General features: G+C 29.3%; 1 protein-coding gene across 1 annotated transcript; it reads left to right on the forward strand.

Annotated features, from left to right (window-relative positions):
• Positions 1–9,357: 9,357 nt before the first annotated feature.
• LOC105843550 (uncharacterized) lies at positions 9,358–12,796 on the forward strand. Its single transcript, XM_065805051.1, has 2 exons — positions 9,358–9,496; positions 11,691–12,796. The coding sequence occupies exons 1-2, from the start codon at positions 9,490–9,492 to the stop codon at positions 12,362–12,364; spliced, it is 681 nt and encodes a 226-aa protein (XP_065661123.1). The 5' UTR covers positions 9,358–9,489; the 3' UTR covers positions 12,365–12,796.
• Positions 12,797–16,406: the final 3,610 nt, after the last annotated feature.

Genomic DNA, 16,406 nt, shown 5'->3' on the forward strand with positions numbered 1-16,406 from the left:
AAAATTATAGGTTTGATGTACCAAGTTTGCTCTTACGTCAATACACAAAGTTTTAAATTAATCTACTTTGAGCTAATTCACAGCTTTATTACCTATGCAAGCATTTCATGAGCAAATACTTAAACTTCAAAGCTTAAGAAACTTTATAGTTCACAAAAACATGCTTACAGAATCATTAACTCTAAAGACAGACGTGAACACGCTAAAACCATATTGAAAGATATACAAATGGTGAATGTATTTAACTAAATATCTACCAGCATTTAATTTTCATGGGTTGTTATGATAAAAATATCTCTCCTGCAAGCTTTAATAACAAGTTTGAATTAAATAAAAATAAAAACTATTATCTAAGAACCATTAAGATAAAAACGTATAAACTGCCACATAATTATTAAGTATTTAGAATATAGCATTTCATATCGAGGACCAAAAGTATGATCTTTTGAAATTTTGTTAAAAGGGTTTTATGAAAAGATTGGTATTACGTATAGCCATCCTCATCTGCTTTGAGCCTTGTCCGTTTTGATTATTTTTATATTTTAAGTTATTGAGTTGTAAAAGTTTTATTGTATACACAAAGAAAAGAAAATTGAAAATGTTTTAAAAAATTGGGTTACTATTATGCCCAGAAAATATTTCTAAAATCAAATTGATAGCTTGCCAAGGAGGCTATAAATAGTACTACGTAAAAACGGGCTCATGGTTAAGTAATAATGTGTTTAAAAAACATTCAATTTTTAAACAATTTCAATGCATTTTTATTTTAAAAGTAAATATTTATTTATACAGAGCACGCAGATGAGCCTTTAACTAGGAAGTTCAGGCCTCCTTCCTTACTGGTCGCGCAAAATATATTCAGATCTCGCTTTGAATTCTGGATCTCTTGCTTCTAAAGCAAGCGTTCTACCCACTGCGTCTAACCTGCTCGGATCTCTTGGTTCTAAGCCAGACCTCTAGACACTGCGCCACGGCTTCAAAAATTTATTATTATTATCTATTATTTGTTTTAAATGATATTAACAATAACTTTAGTTATTCTTAGTTAAAATCATAAGTTTAATTTTTAAGTTAAATCTATTTTCATTTAATTATAGGAAATGATTTTATAGGCACACTTCACTTTGCTTCATTTTAATAATTTAGCGCTTTCTAGAATCTTTCATAAAATATTTGTGTTGTTGTGATTTGTCAAAAGCGTGAATGTTATTTTGTGAGGGAAAATAAAAACTAAAAAACAGTTTTGCTAAATAATGAAACAATTCTAAACTTAATAATAAACTTAACTCAAACAAAAATTAAAACTTTTATTTGGAACAGTTGATTTTTTATTTAAAATTATAATAAATAAAGCTGCAGTTTTTAGGCCAACTAGCTATCGAAAAATTCTCCTAAGAGAACGAATTTTGGAATTTTACAATCATAAAATTTTATTTCTTTTATGGTAATGTATTTATATACTAATATTAGTATCATTTTAAAATCATCGATTACCTGTTATTTCTAAGAATTAATTTTATTTAATACTCATATCGAGCCAGTCTACACTGTTTATTTTATTAGTCTGCAGAAAACTTATTTTTTTAACAACAAGATCTTCTCAGTTATCTTTGTCTTTTTTTTTTTTTTTATTTATTTATTTTAGGTGTCCAAAGAAGTCCTCACGGTCTTATCACAGAGCACTGCGGAAGAGCATTTGAAAGGAAGTTCGCGCCTCCTTCCATACCGATGTTATAAAACCTGCCCAGAGGTGGTGTTGGGCCACGGATTTCTAGCTTCTCAGGCAAGCGCAAACCACTGCGCTACGGCTGCTCATAAGGTATTTTTCAGATACTTTGTTTACATTTTTTGTTAATGGATATTTGCAAAAGTTTATTATGACATTTATTTTTTCTTTATAAAGTTGTACAACAACAAAAAAATGTAAAAAAAAAAAAAATTGTTTTTTTAAATTTGAGCCATTTTCTATTAGAAGCTTCATTAAGCTCTTCTGTAAAAAGTAAAAACAAGTAATATATTTAAGTCTTTTTAGATAACACGACAAATAATTAAAAAAACCAACAAAAAAAACCAATAAATTATACAAAAATTTATGGTTTGTGAAATATAAATTTTGAGTAAAAAAAAAAGCATTTGTTATTTTTTTTTTTATACATGTTTATTTTACAACTACAGAATATTTACAAGTAACCAATCACTGATTGGCAGTAAAGATATACAAATATAAATCATAAATATAAATTTCGAAATATGCGAAGTAAATAAAAATATAGTTGCATACAACTCCGAGACATGATTAAAATAAATACCAATTACAACAATATAATAACGTGTACGTAAAAATTATCCGAGAAATATATCTCTATATTATTCCAATTAAAATAAAAAACACAATAAAAAAAAAAAAAATCTGCTGATTTTTCGGAAGAGTGTTTGGATGTTTCACTATAAGTTTATTTACCACATTTCAAAATAACGTGAGTGTATAAATATGATATAAACGAAATTTGTGTAAGATTGATAAAAAGAATTACTTATTTGTAGTTATAGGAAGCTCCCAGAAGACTTAAGTCAGTCTTGTCATCGAGTACCTTTTTCAGAGACGTGTAATAAATATAAAAAATCAATTGCATACGTGGTATATACGTATGTGCTATTTATATACCTTATTATTAATATTATTTTTTTAATCGATTTGTATTAAAAATTAAGTTACATTTATTTATTTTTTTATTCAAATTTAAAAAAAATTCCTTATAGTTGTTTAATTTGATTATTGTAGTTTTTAGCTTCATTTTCAGAGAGTGTTCGTTGTTTAAGTTTAATAGTGATTCGTTTCTGGAATCTAATTTGTTAAATAAATAGGGACCACGATATGTAATTGAGAATTTTGAGAGTCTTGTTGTTTCAAAAGGTATCATAAAGTTGCCTGTTGCTCTTGTATTTATATTGTTTTTAAAAAAGTGTGTAGTAAAATGTTCTGGAACCAGACTTAGTTTATACTTAAACATAAAAAGTATATTTTGAAAAATATTTATTTGAAATATATTAGTGCGTTCATTTGTTCGAGGAAGGGTTGAGCATGAGTAAATTTGTTTTTGTTTTATACAAGTTTTGAAACGTGTTTTTGACGTAAGTAAGGTGCTTCTTATTTAGATTTGTGGGTGCTACCCCATGCTATATTGGCGTACATTTCATAGCAAGTTGATATCAAAATTGAGAAGAAGAGAAAAAAGATTGCTTTCATTTAATTAAAGTTTACATCTATGACAAATTGTATCTAAAAAGTCAATAGCTGTAGCTGCTAAAGCACGAATTATTTAATAAACGTGTAGCTCATCTTCAGTCAAAGATGCATTTTTTGCAGTTGTAGAAAAAAAATAGTTGTCAACTATATTCTTAAATGCGTTAACTGATGGAGCCTTTTTGCATGCTGGCGGCAAATTATTCCAATCATTGACAATACGATTTGTAAAAAAAATTGTGACGAGCATTATTATAGGTGAACTCACGCATTAGGACGTTGGAAGGTGATCTGAGAATTGGTGGATTGTACCAATTGGTAATCTCAAAATGTTTTTCTAGCTTAAACTGTTGAAGTCTCTTGCGATTTTCCAAAGTAGTAAAATTGAGCCGCTGACACCTTTCAGCATAAGGTAATCCTATTATATCATGAGGTACTTATGTTGCTTTGTGCTGAATTTTTTCAATTTTTTTGATGTCACCTTTTAAGTAAGGACACAATACCGGAACAGCGAATTCCAGATGCGGCCTAGCATACGTAGTGTATAATTTACTCCAAAGCTTCATATCTCTTGATCTAAATGTTTTTTTGATAGACCAAGTATCATATTTGTTTTACGTGTTGCAACCTGTATGTGTTGATTCCATTTTAGATCATTAGATATAATGATACCCAGGTCTCTCTCAATATCCGTTGCCTCAAGAGTAAATTATGTATTTCCATCATTCGTTACATATTCATGATTACTATTTCCATAACCAAGTTTATGGAAATAGTAATCATGAATATAACCAATTTTGGAACATTTAATTCTATTAGCCATTTATTTAACCATTCTATGACAATATTTACATCGTTTTGAAGGATCAGGCAATCAGCATCGTGAAACTTAGGTCTTATTTCTTATTGCAGTTTAGTGTCGTCAGCATAAATTCTATGAACTGATTTTATCTTATCCGTTAAGTCATTTATATAAATAATAAATAGAGTTGGACCGAGTACAGACCCTTGAGGAACTCTGCAGCATCGGTCCAGTCGCTAGAGTGTTCACCTAAAACAGTTTGCTATTTTCTACTAATCAAAAATAACTCAATCCATTTAAGAGCATTGCCATTAATCCCGTATGTTTTAAATTTATGAAGTAGTCTTCGGTGAGAAACTTTATCAAACGCTTTCGCGAAGTCCAAAAATGCAATATCAACAAAATTTCTTTTACTTAACGCTTTTGTGATGCACTCGACAAGCTCCAATAAGTTAGACGTGCATCCTTTTTTTGACATAAATCCATGTTAATTATGTGAGATGTAGCTCGTTTTTTCAAGATATTTAGTTATCTGATTCCTGATAATCTTTTCCATTACTTTACACGGAACTGAGGTGTTAGACACTGGTCTGTAATTAGCGGCATTAAGACGACTTCCTTTTTTAAACAACGGTGTGACGTGTAACTGTTTCCGAGCTGTAGCTTCTGACTGCCTTCTGACAGTGCTTTATTGTTAAGTAAATTAAGAGGGTCATTTAAGCTGCGCGTTCTTTAAGTACCTTTGGACTAATGTTATCAGCACCAATAGATTTATTCGGGTTTAAACCTTTTAAGTAAGCTAGGGTCGCCTCAAAATTAATAATTATGTTGCCAAAATTAATAATTATAAGTCCTCTTGATAATTCTCTCAAAAATAGGTAACTGACTACTTTTACTATCATCAACAAAAACTGATTTGAAGTGTTAGTTAAGGCTGTTTGCAGTATTTATTCCCTCTGTTAACGTTTTACCTTTTGCATCAAATATAGTACTAATAGATACATGAACATTCTGTTGCGCCTTAACATAAGCGTACACCCTTTTAGGATTATTTTTATCTGATGCTAGTTGTGCTTCAAATACTCAGACACAACGTTTACATGCTTTTTGCACTTGGCTTCTTAGTTTCCTATATCAAGGAAAATGAGAAGCCAAGTGTCGCTGATTGCCAGTTGAATCAGTGTCGCTGATTGTCAGTTGAATTAGTGTCGCTGATTGCCAGTTAGTCACAGATAAGTAATTGCCTAGTTTTTTTTTTTGCTTTATCATAGCTATTACTCCCTGGTTCATTCATGACGCATTACGAGTGGTATGGGCTTTTTTTAACGGAATAAATTGCTTGCAGAGTTTATCATATTTATTCCAGAAAAGTTTAAAGCGATCATTAGTGTTTTTATTTTCAAATTATTCTTCCAGTTAGTTTTCATAATATTTTTACCAAAATTTATATAGCCACCTTTATTAAAGTTATATTTTTTGTTTGAGACAGTAGTCTCATTTTTAGAAAGGACGACATAATCCCAACTCAATAAGCGATGACCTTGCGACGAATTACCTAACAGCAGAGAGGTAGATAAGTTGATTGCTCTAGCTGAAGAGTTTGTAATAATTAAATCCAAAATGTTATTTGTTTTACCATTAGATGCTTCATTAGTTAAGAAAGCAAATAATTGTTCTAGTTTATGATTAACCAAAGTATCAAGCAAAACACTTGCCGCACTATTTTAACCGCTTAGTAACTCGACTCTGTCTTCATCGTGCCATTTGATATCCGGAAAGTTGAAATCACCTGCTAGTAACATGCAACTATACGCTTTTCTACCAACAGCTTGCTTAGCCAGCATAACTGTTTTATTTATATCAGTTATATGCGATTAAGGTGGTCTGTAGACACAACCAATAAGAACAATTTCGTTACCAATTTTAATTTCACACCATATATACTCGGAATTGCTAATGTTCAAGGTATCTCTTAGATAACGATCATAACTCATTCACGACAAGATCACGGTTGATGTAGATGGCAAAAAATCCACCGTGACCTGTTCAATTTTTCTTTACTAGTGAGTAGTTGTTTAATTGAGAAGCAGATATTGCAGTAAATCATGTCTCAGAATTAAAGATTAAATCATAAATGTTTATGTCACACAGTGCAGATAATTTGTTCATTTTATCCGGATTAAGAGAAGTTGCGTTAAAACCCTAAAAAACATTTAAAAAATGTATTTTTAGGGTTAGATTTAGCAGATTTTATTTTTGTATTTAATGCATTTAAATAAGTATTCGCAGGTAAACATTTTGAGTCATTGTGTTTTTGCAATTCTGGCTGCTTGTGCATCTCCCCCTTTGACGAAAGGATGCTTTTTACGTCCATTGATTTCAACTTCCTGTGAGACATCAATGCATCGCAATTTATCGCTGCGGATGAAAAATCTAAAGGGTTTGTCAAGTTTTCCAAGCTTTTCAAGGTCAGAACTAGCTGCTTTTCTTTCTGAGTTTAATTTATTGAACTCATTTCGTTCTGCTGCTGTGCGATCAGGACGTATAAATATATCAAATCAACCTCAATCATAAGAGGAGCAGGTTTACCAGAATTAAAGTTCTTACTTTTTTTAAAAGCTATAGCTAGCTCTAGCTCTAGCTTTAGCTCTAGCACTAGCTATATTGACTGATTGACTAGCTATATTGACTGATTTACTAGCTATATTGACTTATTGACTAGCTATATTGACTGATTTACTAGCTATATTGACTGATTTAATAGCTATATTGACTGATTTACTAGCTATATTGACTAATTTACTAGCTATATTGACTGACTTACTAGCTATATTGACTGATTTACTAGCTATATTGACTGATTTACTAGCTATATTGACTAATTTACTAGCTATATTGACTGATTTACTAGCTATATTGACTGATTTACTAGCTATATTGACTGATTTACTAGCTATATTGACTGATTGACTTAGCTCTAGCACTAACTCTAGCTATATTGACTGATTTACTAGCTATATTGACTGATTTACTAGCTATATTGACTGATTTACTAGCTATATTGACTGACTGACTTAGCTCTTGCACTAGCTATATTGACTGATTTACTAGCTATATTGACTAATTTAATAGCTATATTGACTGATTTACTAGCTATATTAACTAATTTACTAGCTATATTGACTAATTTACTAGCTATATTGACTGATTTACTAGCTATATTGACTGATTTACTAGCTATATTGACTTATTGACTAGCTATATTGACTGATTTACTAGCTATATCGACTGATTTAATAGCTATATTGACTGATTTACTAGCTATATTGACTAATTTACTAGCTATATTGACTGATTTACTAGCTATATTGACTGATTGACTTAGCTCTTGCATTAGCTATATTGACTGATTTACTAGCTATATTGACTGATTTAATAGCTATATTGACTGATTTACTAGCTATATTGACTGATTTACTAGCTATATTGACTAATTTACTAGCTATATTGACTAATTTACTAGCTATATTGACTGATTTACTAGCTATACTGACTGATTTACTAGCTATATTGACTGATTTAATAGCTATATTGACTGATTTACTAGCTATATTGACTAATTTACTAGCTATATTACTAGCTATATTGACTGATTGACTTAGCTCTTGCATTAGCTATATTGACTGATTTAATAGCTATATTGACTGATTTAATAGCTATATTGACTGATTTACTAGCTATATTGACTGATTTACTAGCTATATTGACTAATTTACTAGCTATATTGACTAATTTACTAGCTATATTGACTGATTTACTAGCTATACTGACTAATTTACTAGCTACATTGACTGATTTACTAGCTATATTGACTGATTTACTAGCTATATTGACTGATTGACTTAGCTCTAGCACTAACTCTAGCTATATTGACTGATTTACTAGCTATATTGACTGATTTACTAGCTATATTGACTGATTTACTAGCTATATTGACTGATTTACTAGCTATATTGACTGATTGACTTAGCTCTTGCTTTAGCTCTAGCTATATTGACTGATTTGCTTAAGGATGCCATAACCTTTTTGAATTCCGCAGTGTCTAATCTAGTTATATCGCTTGGTTGAGTTTTTACAGATTCAGGTAGAAAAAACACATCATTCTCTTCTCTCTATTAGTAACGTCCCTATTATCTTTACTGAGCGCGCTCACCACAGCTATGTTTACTAATGTACCGGGTTTGCTGACTTGTTCAACTAATTTAGATAACAAAGGTTTTTCACTACTTTGCTATCTTTTAGGGACTTTATTTCAATATCCAGCAAATCAATTTTATCTGTAAGTTCGTCAGTTCTGGCAGTAATTGTTTTAACTACATGAAGTGCTTGTTTAAACGTTTTCAAAGTTTTATCAGTGTTTTCCTGAGTGTCTTTAAGCTGTTTTTGTGTTACCATTTTTAGCAATTACCAGTGGAAGCGATTTTAAGGTGTATACATATATGAATTGCTTTTAACTCGATAAATACTCTTCGATTTAATTTATATCAATAAAGTTTCAATTAACTTTTTTTGAAAACCTTTTATTCTTTTTAATTTTTTCTTAATTTTTTTTTTTTTAATAATATATATATATATTTTTTTATGCAATTATAATGTTTATAATTGTAATAATAAATTTTTTCTTATTAACACAAATAGAATTGTAAGTTTTTTGTGTTTTTTTTTCCGTGGCTACTACTATGTGTACAAAAGAAAAATGTTACTTTGAAATGAGACTCATTATATACAGACTGTATGTACTGTATTACAGTAGAAAAAAGTTTTGAAGCCTCAGTTATATAATGTATTACAAAACATATTTTTTCAAAATATCAATTTCTCGTCATAATTTTATAACTTTAAATTTTGCCAAGGATATTAGTGCAAAACTACCCACATATCAAAATACCCTCTCTACAGGTAAGTTTTGTAAACATAAAAGCATTGTAATCTACTGTTCAGTGTCTGTATTTTTGGTATACATAATTACAGAATTTTTTTTTTCAACGTCTGTACTTTAAGTATTTTTTCGGATTACTATTTATCTATTTTCTTTTGTTTGGGGGCGTACAAATAATAATTGAAAAAAATCTATATAGATCAAGGTTGTCTCTGTATGAAATAATCTTTTCTTTTTTTAAAAAAAAAAGATAAAATAGAGATTAAATGTATTAACTTTAAGCAATTTGTAAAAAATATTTTGTTCACGTGACGCTGAACGTAGTATTGGTTTTTGTTGTTTGGCAACGTAAAATAAGCTATGCAAATTTCACGTTACCATGCGGCATTATAACAAAAGGAAGTTAACTGAAGAGGAGGGTGATAAAATTTTATTAAGGAATGTTTCAACACAATAAACGGATTGGAAGCTTCATCAAAATAATAAGAATTTAATAAACAATCGATGGAAAGTATGAATTCTAAAGTTTTTATTTTTTTTATTTTCAGTTGAAAATATTTCCAATGCATAACAAAGTATGTAATAATTTAATTTTATATTATACCACCTTATTTTAATAATATACACATATACAGATTTAATGTACAATAATATATATATATATATATATATATATATATATATATATATATATATATATATATATATATATATATATATATATATATATATATATATATATATTCTCATTATTTTTTATTTTTTATTCTTTTTCTGAGAAATTAAAATGCAAAATTCAAAAATAAAAGTTTAAGTAAATTAAGAGCTTAAATAAATATAGCATGTATATTTGAATGGTGTGCAGACCAAGCGTACTAACCTATTCAAACAAAATTATTGAGGAGTTTTTATGAGTAACTTTGTTATTTACTCTTTATAATTTTACGATAAGACGTTGAGGCAGCCGTTGTATAACAATTTTTATTGAATAATGACATTGTTACGTTCACGTGGCTGCAAAGTAGAATAGAGGTCAGAATTTTTTCCGTTTTAAACTATGACAATTGATCCACTTTGGATGCTGATGCATGTAGGTTAAACCAAACTATACTGCTATTTTTAGCCTGATATAATTAGATCTCGGCTGCATCTTTTAGAATATAGGGTGTAACATTAAACACTGAACAAGATGCAATCATAAAAAACTAGGTCAATTTTTTGGGTTGGTCCGTTTGGCTTGCACACTACCCATATATACAGTAATGTGTATAAGTCTAAGACCACAATGAATACTTGGTAAAATCAATTAATAAACACTTTATAAATAAAGTAACCGTTCAAATTTTAATACATTTTATTAAACTACAGATATTTCGACCAACATAAATTATTTTAATATTATTAAAAAAGAAATTGTAATACAAAATACTAACACTTTGTATGTCAACCTCAAGTCTCTAACACACTGTTCATTCTTCTTAGGATACTATTGAATATGTATTCAGGAACTTATCAGGAATTGTTGTCCAATCATCTTATAAAAGTTCAAACAGTTCTTTGGCATTGCTAGGTTGACGTGTGTGTGGTTTTCTACTAAGAAATTCCCACACAAGTTTAAATTTGGGCTTTGATTTCTCCGTCTCACTCAAATAAGATTATACCAGTCAATTAGTATGTTTCGCGTTGTTATCTTGTTGAAAATTAAAAAACACCCCCTTTTCCAAAACTTCCTTTTGGAAATCTATGTTTCGATATTTGAATCAAAAGAAACTATTGCATTGATTTGTTTTTTGTTTTTGTTTTGCTTTTAACGTTTTTTTCATATTTGTATTATACTTGATAACGAGGGTGTCAATACTCGCTTGAAATATTGTAAAAAACTAATTTAAGAATAAAGAATTACACCCATTGTAGAAGTTTTTATTTAATTAAAAAACACCCCCGTGTTATATAGTTGGGTTTTGATTCATCTCTATCTTTCTGAGCAAAGAAACTTTTATTCATCTAGATTTTTTTTTCTCGAACACTGGTGTTTTTGAATTTTCTTCCTTTGCATGTTGTCCTTATCATGATCATACATTTTACAGCTTTTTTCAGCTGGCAATTTTTTTCAGCTTTCTGTCAGTTGTTTTCTTGCACTTTAACTATCTGCTTTATTTTCTGTAGCATTAAATCATATTTAAAAAAGGTAAAGATTAGATTAGGACGCAATGTTCAACGCAAATGGACGTGCTTTTTAGCTGATCAATAAAAAAAACTTTAAAAATTTTAATTTTTCAATTTTTTAGCACTAAAAAACGTTGGAAATAACAAGCAAGCTTGAAGAGCTAAAGACTAATATTCTTTTGGAAACAAATATATTACTAAAAGAACAAGAATAAAACTTTATATTAATTATAAAACTATATAAACTTTAAAAATTCTTGCAGAACATCCTGATAAACTTGAAAATGAACTTAAACATGAATAAACTGATGTGAGTTCACATAAAAAAATATTGGAAATTTTTTGTTGTTTAAAAGAAGTTCACTAAAAGTCATTGTTAAGCTTTATCCTAATTGCCATTATTAATTTTTTATTCTTACTTTACTTACTTATGATAAATATATAAATTATGTAATGGTATAGCTAATTTAAAAGTAAAATAACTTTTAACTTCTTGTTTGTTTAAAATTGTTATTCTTCTTAATACACATATTTTTTAGTTCAAGCGGTAATTTTTCTGTCAGTGTGTGGCTTCTTTGTTTTGGCTCTCGTTCTTTTGTTTTGCTTTTTAAAATATAGAGAAAAATCACACTCGACCTATGAAGAAATAGCCAAAGATGATGAGTTAGACGAAGAATTTCCTATACCCGATTACAATAAGTCTATGTTGTCACTAGAAAGTAAAGACGGTATCGAAAAAAAAAACGACTCTGAAGAACAATTATCGGAGGTAAAAACTGATAAAAATATTTCAGATGAGGAGTTCAATCTACAACTAAAGTTTTCAATACTTTTTTCAGAGGAACATCATTTTTTAATGTTAAACATTATTGAAATTACCGGTGAATTAGACAAATTTGGATGCAAACATTTAAGAATTAATCTTACTCTGCTCCCAGAGAAGAAGTACCGAATGAAAACTAAACTCATTAGTGTAACAAACCTTACCAACGAAAGTGGTAAAGCTGTTTCCTCAGTAAAAGAAAATTTTAAATTTTCAAATATAACTAGAGAAAAACTCTTCAACTCAGCTTTTCGGCTTCGCTTATATGGAAAACAAAAGAGTCATTTAAAAGAAACATGTTTTGGTGAAATAATTGCTCAACTTGCAGATGTCGCGCAAAGAAATGATGGATTTGAAACAGTTCGAAATTTTTTACCAAAAAAAGAATGATCGAGTTCCGGTTTACATTCTCTAAATAGCAATTATGATATACTTTTCTTTCTTTTTTTATTTTATTTTAATTTTTTATTTTTATACTTTTAATGAGAGGTTTCACACATTTTTTTTTAAATAGAAGAATAGAGTTGGATATCAACATTTTTTATAAAGTACCGCGGCAAGCAGAAAGTAAATCAAGCGCAGCAATTCTGATTGGTTTGGATTTGGGCTTAATATGCAAGAAAAATTATTTTTATGTTTTATTTATTTTTTAAATAATTTTTATTTTATTTATTATTAGTATATTTTGGGTTAGAAAGATACTCAAAGATTAAAATCTTGAAAGAAAAAAAAAATTGTATTTTAATAATATATTTGAAAGCATTTGTAACGGTCTAAAAACAGGGACAAGTTTGTCCTAAAATTAAAAACTGTTTTTTTGAATTCTTACATTGATAACGTGAAAACCTTGTTGGAGTATATTCTATGGTAACAGTAATGTATTATAGTATGGTACAGCCACGTTGCCAGAAATAAAACCCTAAAGTGTGGGAGGGAAAAAAATAAAAGTTTTTTCGAACTGAGTAAATGCACTTTCATTTTTAAAAAGGCTGTGGAAATACACTCTTTTTAAAAAAATGTTCTAGAAGGTAAGATTAAACGATTTTATGAACAAACCGGGGACCAGGGGGTTGTTGAATCAAAGCCGGAGCTCTAACCACTGGTCGCGGTTGCGACCTTTTTTCATAGTTTTTTGGAATTTACAAAAAAATTTAGAACTTTACTTTGGCTTAATTGTCCTACGCCCCTCACTCTAAATAAAAGTATAGTGAAATAAGTACTTATATTAAATGATTATAAAATCATCATGTTAAATACCATCATTTAAAGAGCCATTAAAAAAAATTACAAAAACATAAAAAATTACCCCTACTTTGGGTCCAAAAGTCTCAAAATGGTCACTTTGCGGTGCGTCTAATTCAGAAAAAACAACCTCTAGAATGGTAACAAATTTTTACAGTTTGTTTATAGTATAATTTTACAGGTATGGGCGCAGAATTAGTTTGATTGGATAACGATATTTAAGATAAATAAAATTAAAACACCTTTCTTATAAATAAAACTTTGGGCTTGGGTAACTCTGGGCCGAAAAATATTTTTTTTTTAAATGTTGGCTCTAAACTTGTATGTTATGAAAAGTAACCATGACATAAAAGTTCAAGTGTAACGCTCAAATCAATCAAAAATTATATGACGCACCGTCCAAAAATTTCAATTTTGAGATGCAATTTAAGTAATAATATACTAAAATATATATATTTTTTTAAATTTTAGGTGCTCCAAGAAGACCTAACGGTCTTGTTACAGAGCACCGCGGAAGTGCATTTTATGAGAAAGTTCACGCCTTCTTTCTTACTGTGACGCTAAAATATGTCCCAAGCTCGTTTCGAACCTGGATCTCCTGCTTATAGAGCAGACGCTCTAACCACTGCGCCACAGCTGCACTAAATATCATCAAGTTTCTTCTTTTCATTCAAAAAAAATGGTTTTCATGATTGATCATCATGAATAAAAAAATAATAAAAATCTCTCTAATATAAACCATAATCATACTTCATTTCTTCTTCTGATTTTTTTTTGTATTTATGAAGCCTTTACGAACTCCTCAAACACGCTTTCTTTGTTGCTTAACAATATCAAGCGATTTCCTTTCCATCGACATTACTCTTCGATTTTTATTCGAAACACAGAATTCATTTACATAAAATCTTGAAAAAACATCTAAGCCCTCTAAATCCTTTAGAATTCTAGTTGAATCGTCATTAAAATTTATAATTGCAGAAGCTACACCTAGCTTAACAGTGGTTTTACAAACATCTTTTGGACACCGTTTCAAAATCATTTCAATTAGTGACTCATTGTTATTTCGAGTTTTGCCATAAAGACATTTAAATAATAAATTGTTATCACTCAAACTTAAAAAAACAGGCTTTATTTCTTCAAGGAAAACTAGAGTCTCTATCCCCTATGTATTTTGTATATCGGAGCTTACGACTAGCAACAAAACAGTCTACTAAAAGAACAAAAGAATCTACTAAAGCTGCTGCTTTAGTAGATTCTTTTGTTGCTTCTAAAGCAACAAAAGAATCTACTAAAGCAGCAGCTTCCATAAAACCAGCTGAACCAGTATGATTTATGTTACATTCGTGAGTTAGAATATATTCTTCATATTTATCCGAACCCTTCTTTGCTTTCTAAGATTGGCATGACTTACAGACTTTAGATCGTACACGATAGTCTACACTTTCCTGTATCACTTAATTTTACCGTTACAACACAAACAAAGATTAACCTCAAACGGAGGTCTACCACGACTGCTTTTGCGTTAAAATTCTTTACTTGAATGAACGGTTGTACGCCGACTATAACTTGAACATTGTAACAATAATGGTACAGACAAGCCTTGCTTTCTCAAGACGTCAAATGTTAGACTAATGGTTTTTTGTCACAATCAGGCCATGTTGCAACTATATTAATAATTTGCATAAAAAAAACCAGTAGGAAAAAGTAAAATAAAATGGATTATATACAGTTGGGTTTGAAGTTTTTACACAGGGTAACAAACTGGTGTCATCGGTGAATGAAGAAGATGCAAAGTTTGTTCGTCTGGCTCCATTAGATTTTAGAAGATAATGATGTACCTGATGATAAATATGATAGGTAAATTTTCTTTCCAGAAAAAGAAATAGGTGGGCTAGAAAAAGGAAATCTCAGTTGGTTTTTCTTGTTTTTGTGTGTGTTGGTTACCTTTGAATGTCCGTTTAGAAAATACCTTTGAGTGGCCAGACTTTCTATGCAACATAGCTCTACTCTTTTTTTGTATTATTCATTATTAATACAACCATAAAGAATAAAGAAAAAAATAATAACAAAAAAGTATAACTAAGTTCCATTTTTTTTTCATTATTGTTGTTCATTGATAATGAGCATTATAATTAAATAACTTGAGAAAAAAGAAAAAAAGAATAAATAATAGCCAATTAGGTTAACTATAACAAAGCTCAGGTAAAATAAAAAAAAAAGATAAGAACAATACATTAAAACCTTTACATTAAAAACATAAACAAATATTACTTCACTTGCAGCTTTTCAACTTTTAAACAATTAAGACCTTGGCGACTTGTTGCATGAACTTTATATTTCTGTAAAACAATTTAATGACTTTAAAGCAAACCAACCATGAGTTTCTACATATATTTTTAGAGGCTTTCAGCAAATCAAAATTGGTTGCTGTAGGCGTTGCTACGGAAGTTTGAGCTTGGAGTTTAAGAGTGCCTTTTTTAAAATGGAAAGTAATGTATCATCTGGATTTTTTTTAATAAAACAAATTACATTGGTGTTTTCTACTAGATCAATTGACTTAAAAACATTCACTTCGAAATTTTTGATATTTAATATTTTTTCACCCAAGTACCACTGAACTACCTCAGAGACATTGGTAAAGTAAATTGAAATAAAACTTTTCTCTTCATACATTTAATTTAGCAAGCAATTTACTAAATATGAATTTTTTTTCTAAAAGAAAAAACGTAATAAGCTTTTTCCTAAGAGAGGCAAATTTTCGCCAAAAAGGCCAAGACCTATAAAAATTGATAAAATCTATAAAGCTGATAAAAGTTGATAAAAAAAAAATATTTTTTTATATGAATTTGGGCAAAAGTAATCTAAGTTATATTATATTTTTTCTGAACTAAAATAAAGCTCATTGCTAAAGTAGAAAGCGTCACATTTAGGAGATTTCCATCAGAAAGCTATGAGCAATAATTGCTATCAATGTGAATATAACATCTAAAATCTTGATTTTAATTCATTTTCTATACCTTTTAAAGATGTAATGAACGTAAGATATTATTGCGAAGATATTACTATATGTAATCAAAAACTAATAAGATGTAATTGCGAAATACATAGCATGAGTGAGCTGCAATTATTCTCAGCCGACGTCTGCAAACATATTCTCGTACACACCCTAAATATAATAACAAAAAAAAAG

This window comes from Hydra vulgaris, chromosome 09 (genome assembly GCF_038396675.1).
Source record: "Hydra vulgaris chromosome 09, alternate assembly HydraT2T_AEP".
Classification (NCBI taxonomy): domain Eukaryota; kingdom Metazoa; phylum Cnidaria; class Hydrozoa; order Anthoathecata; family Hydridae; genus Hydra; species Hydra vulgaris.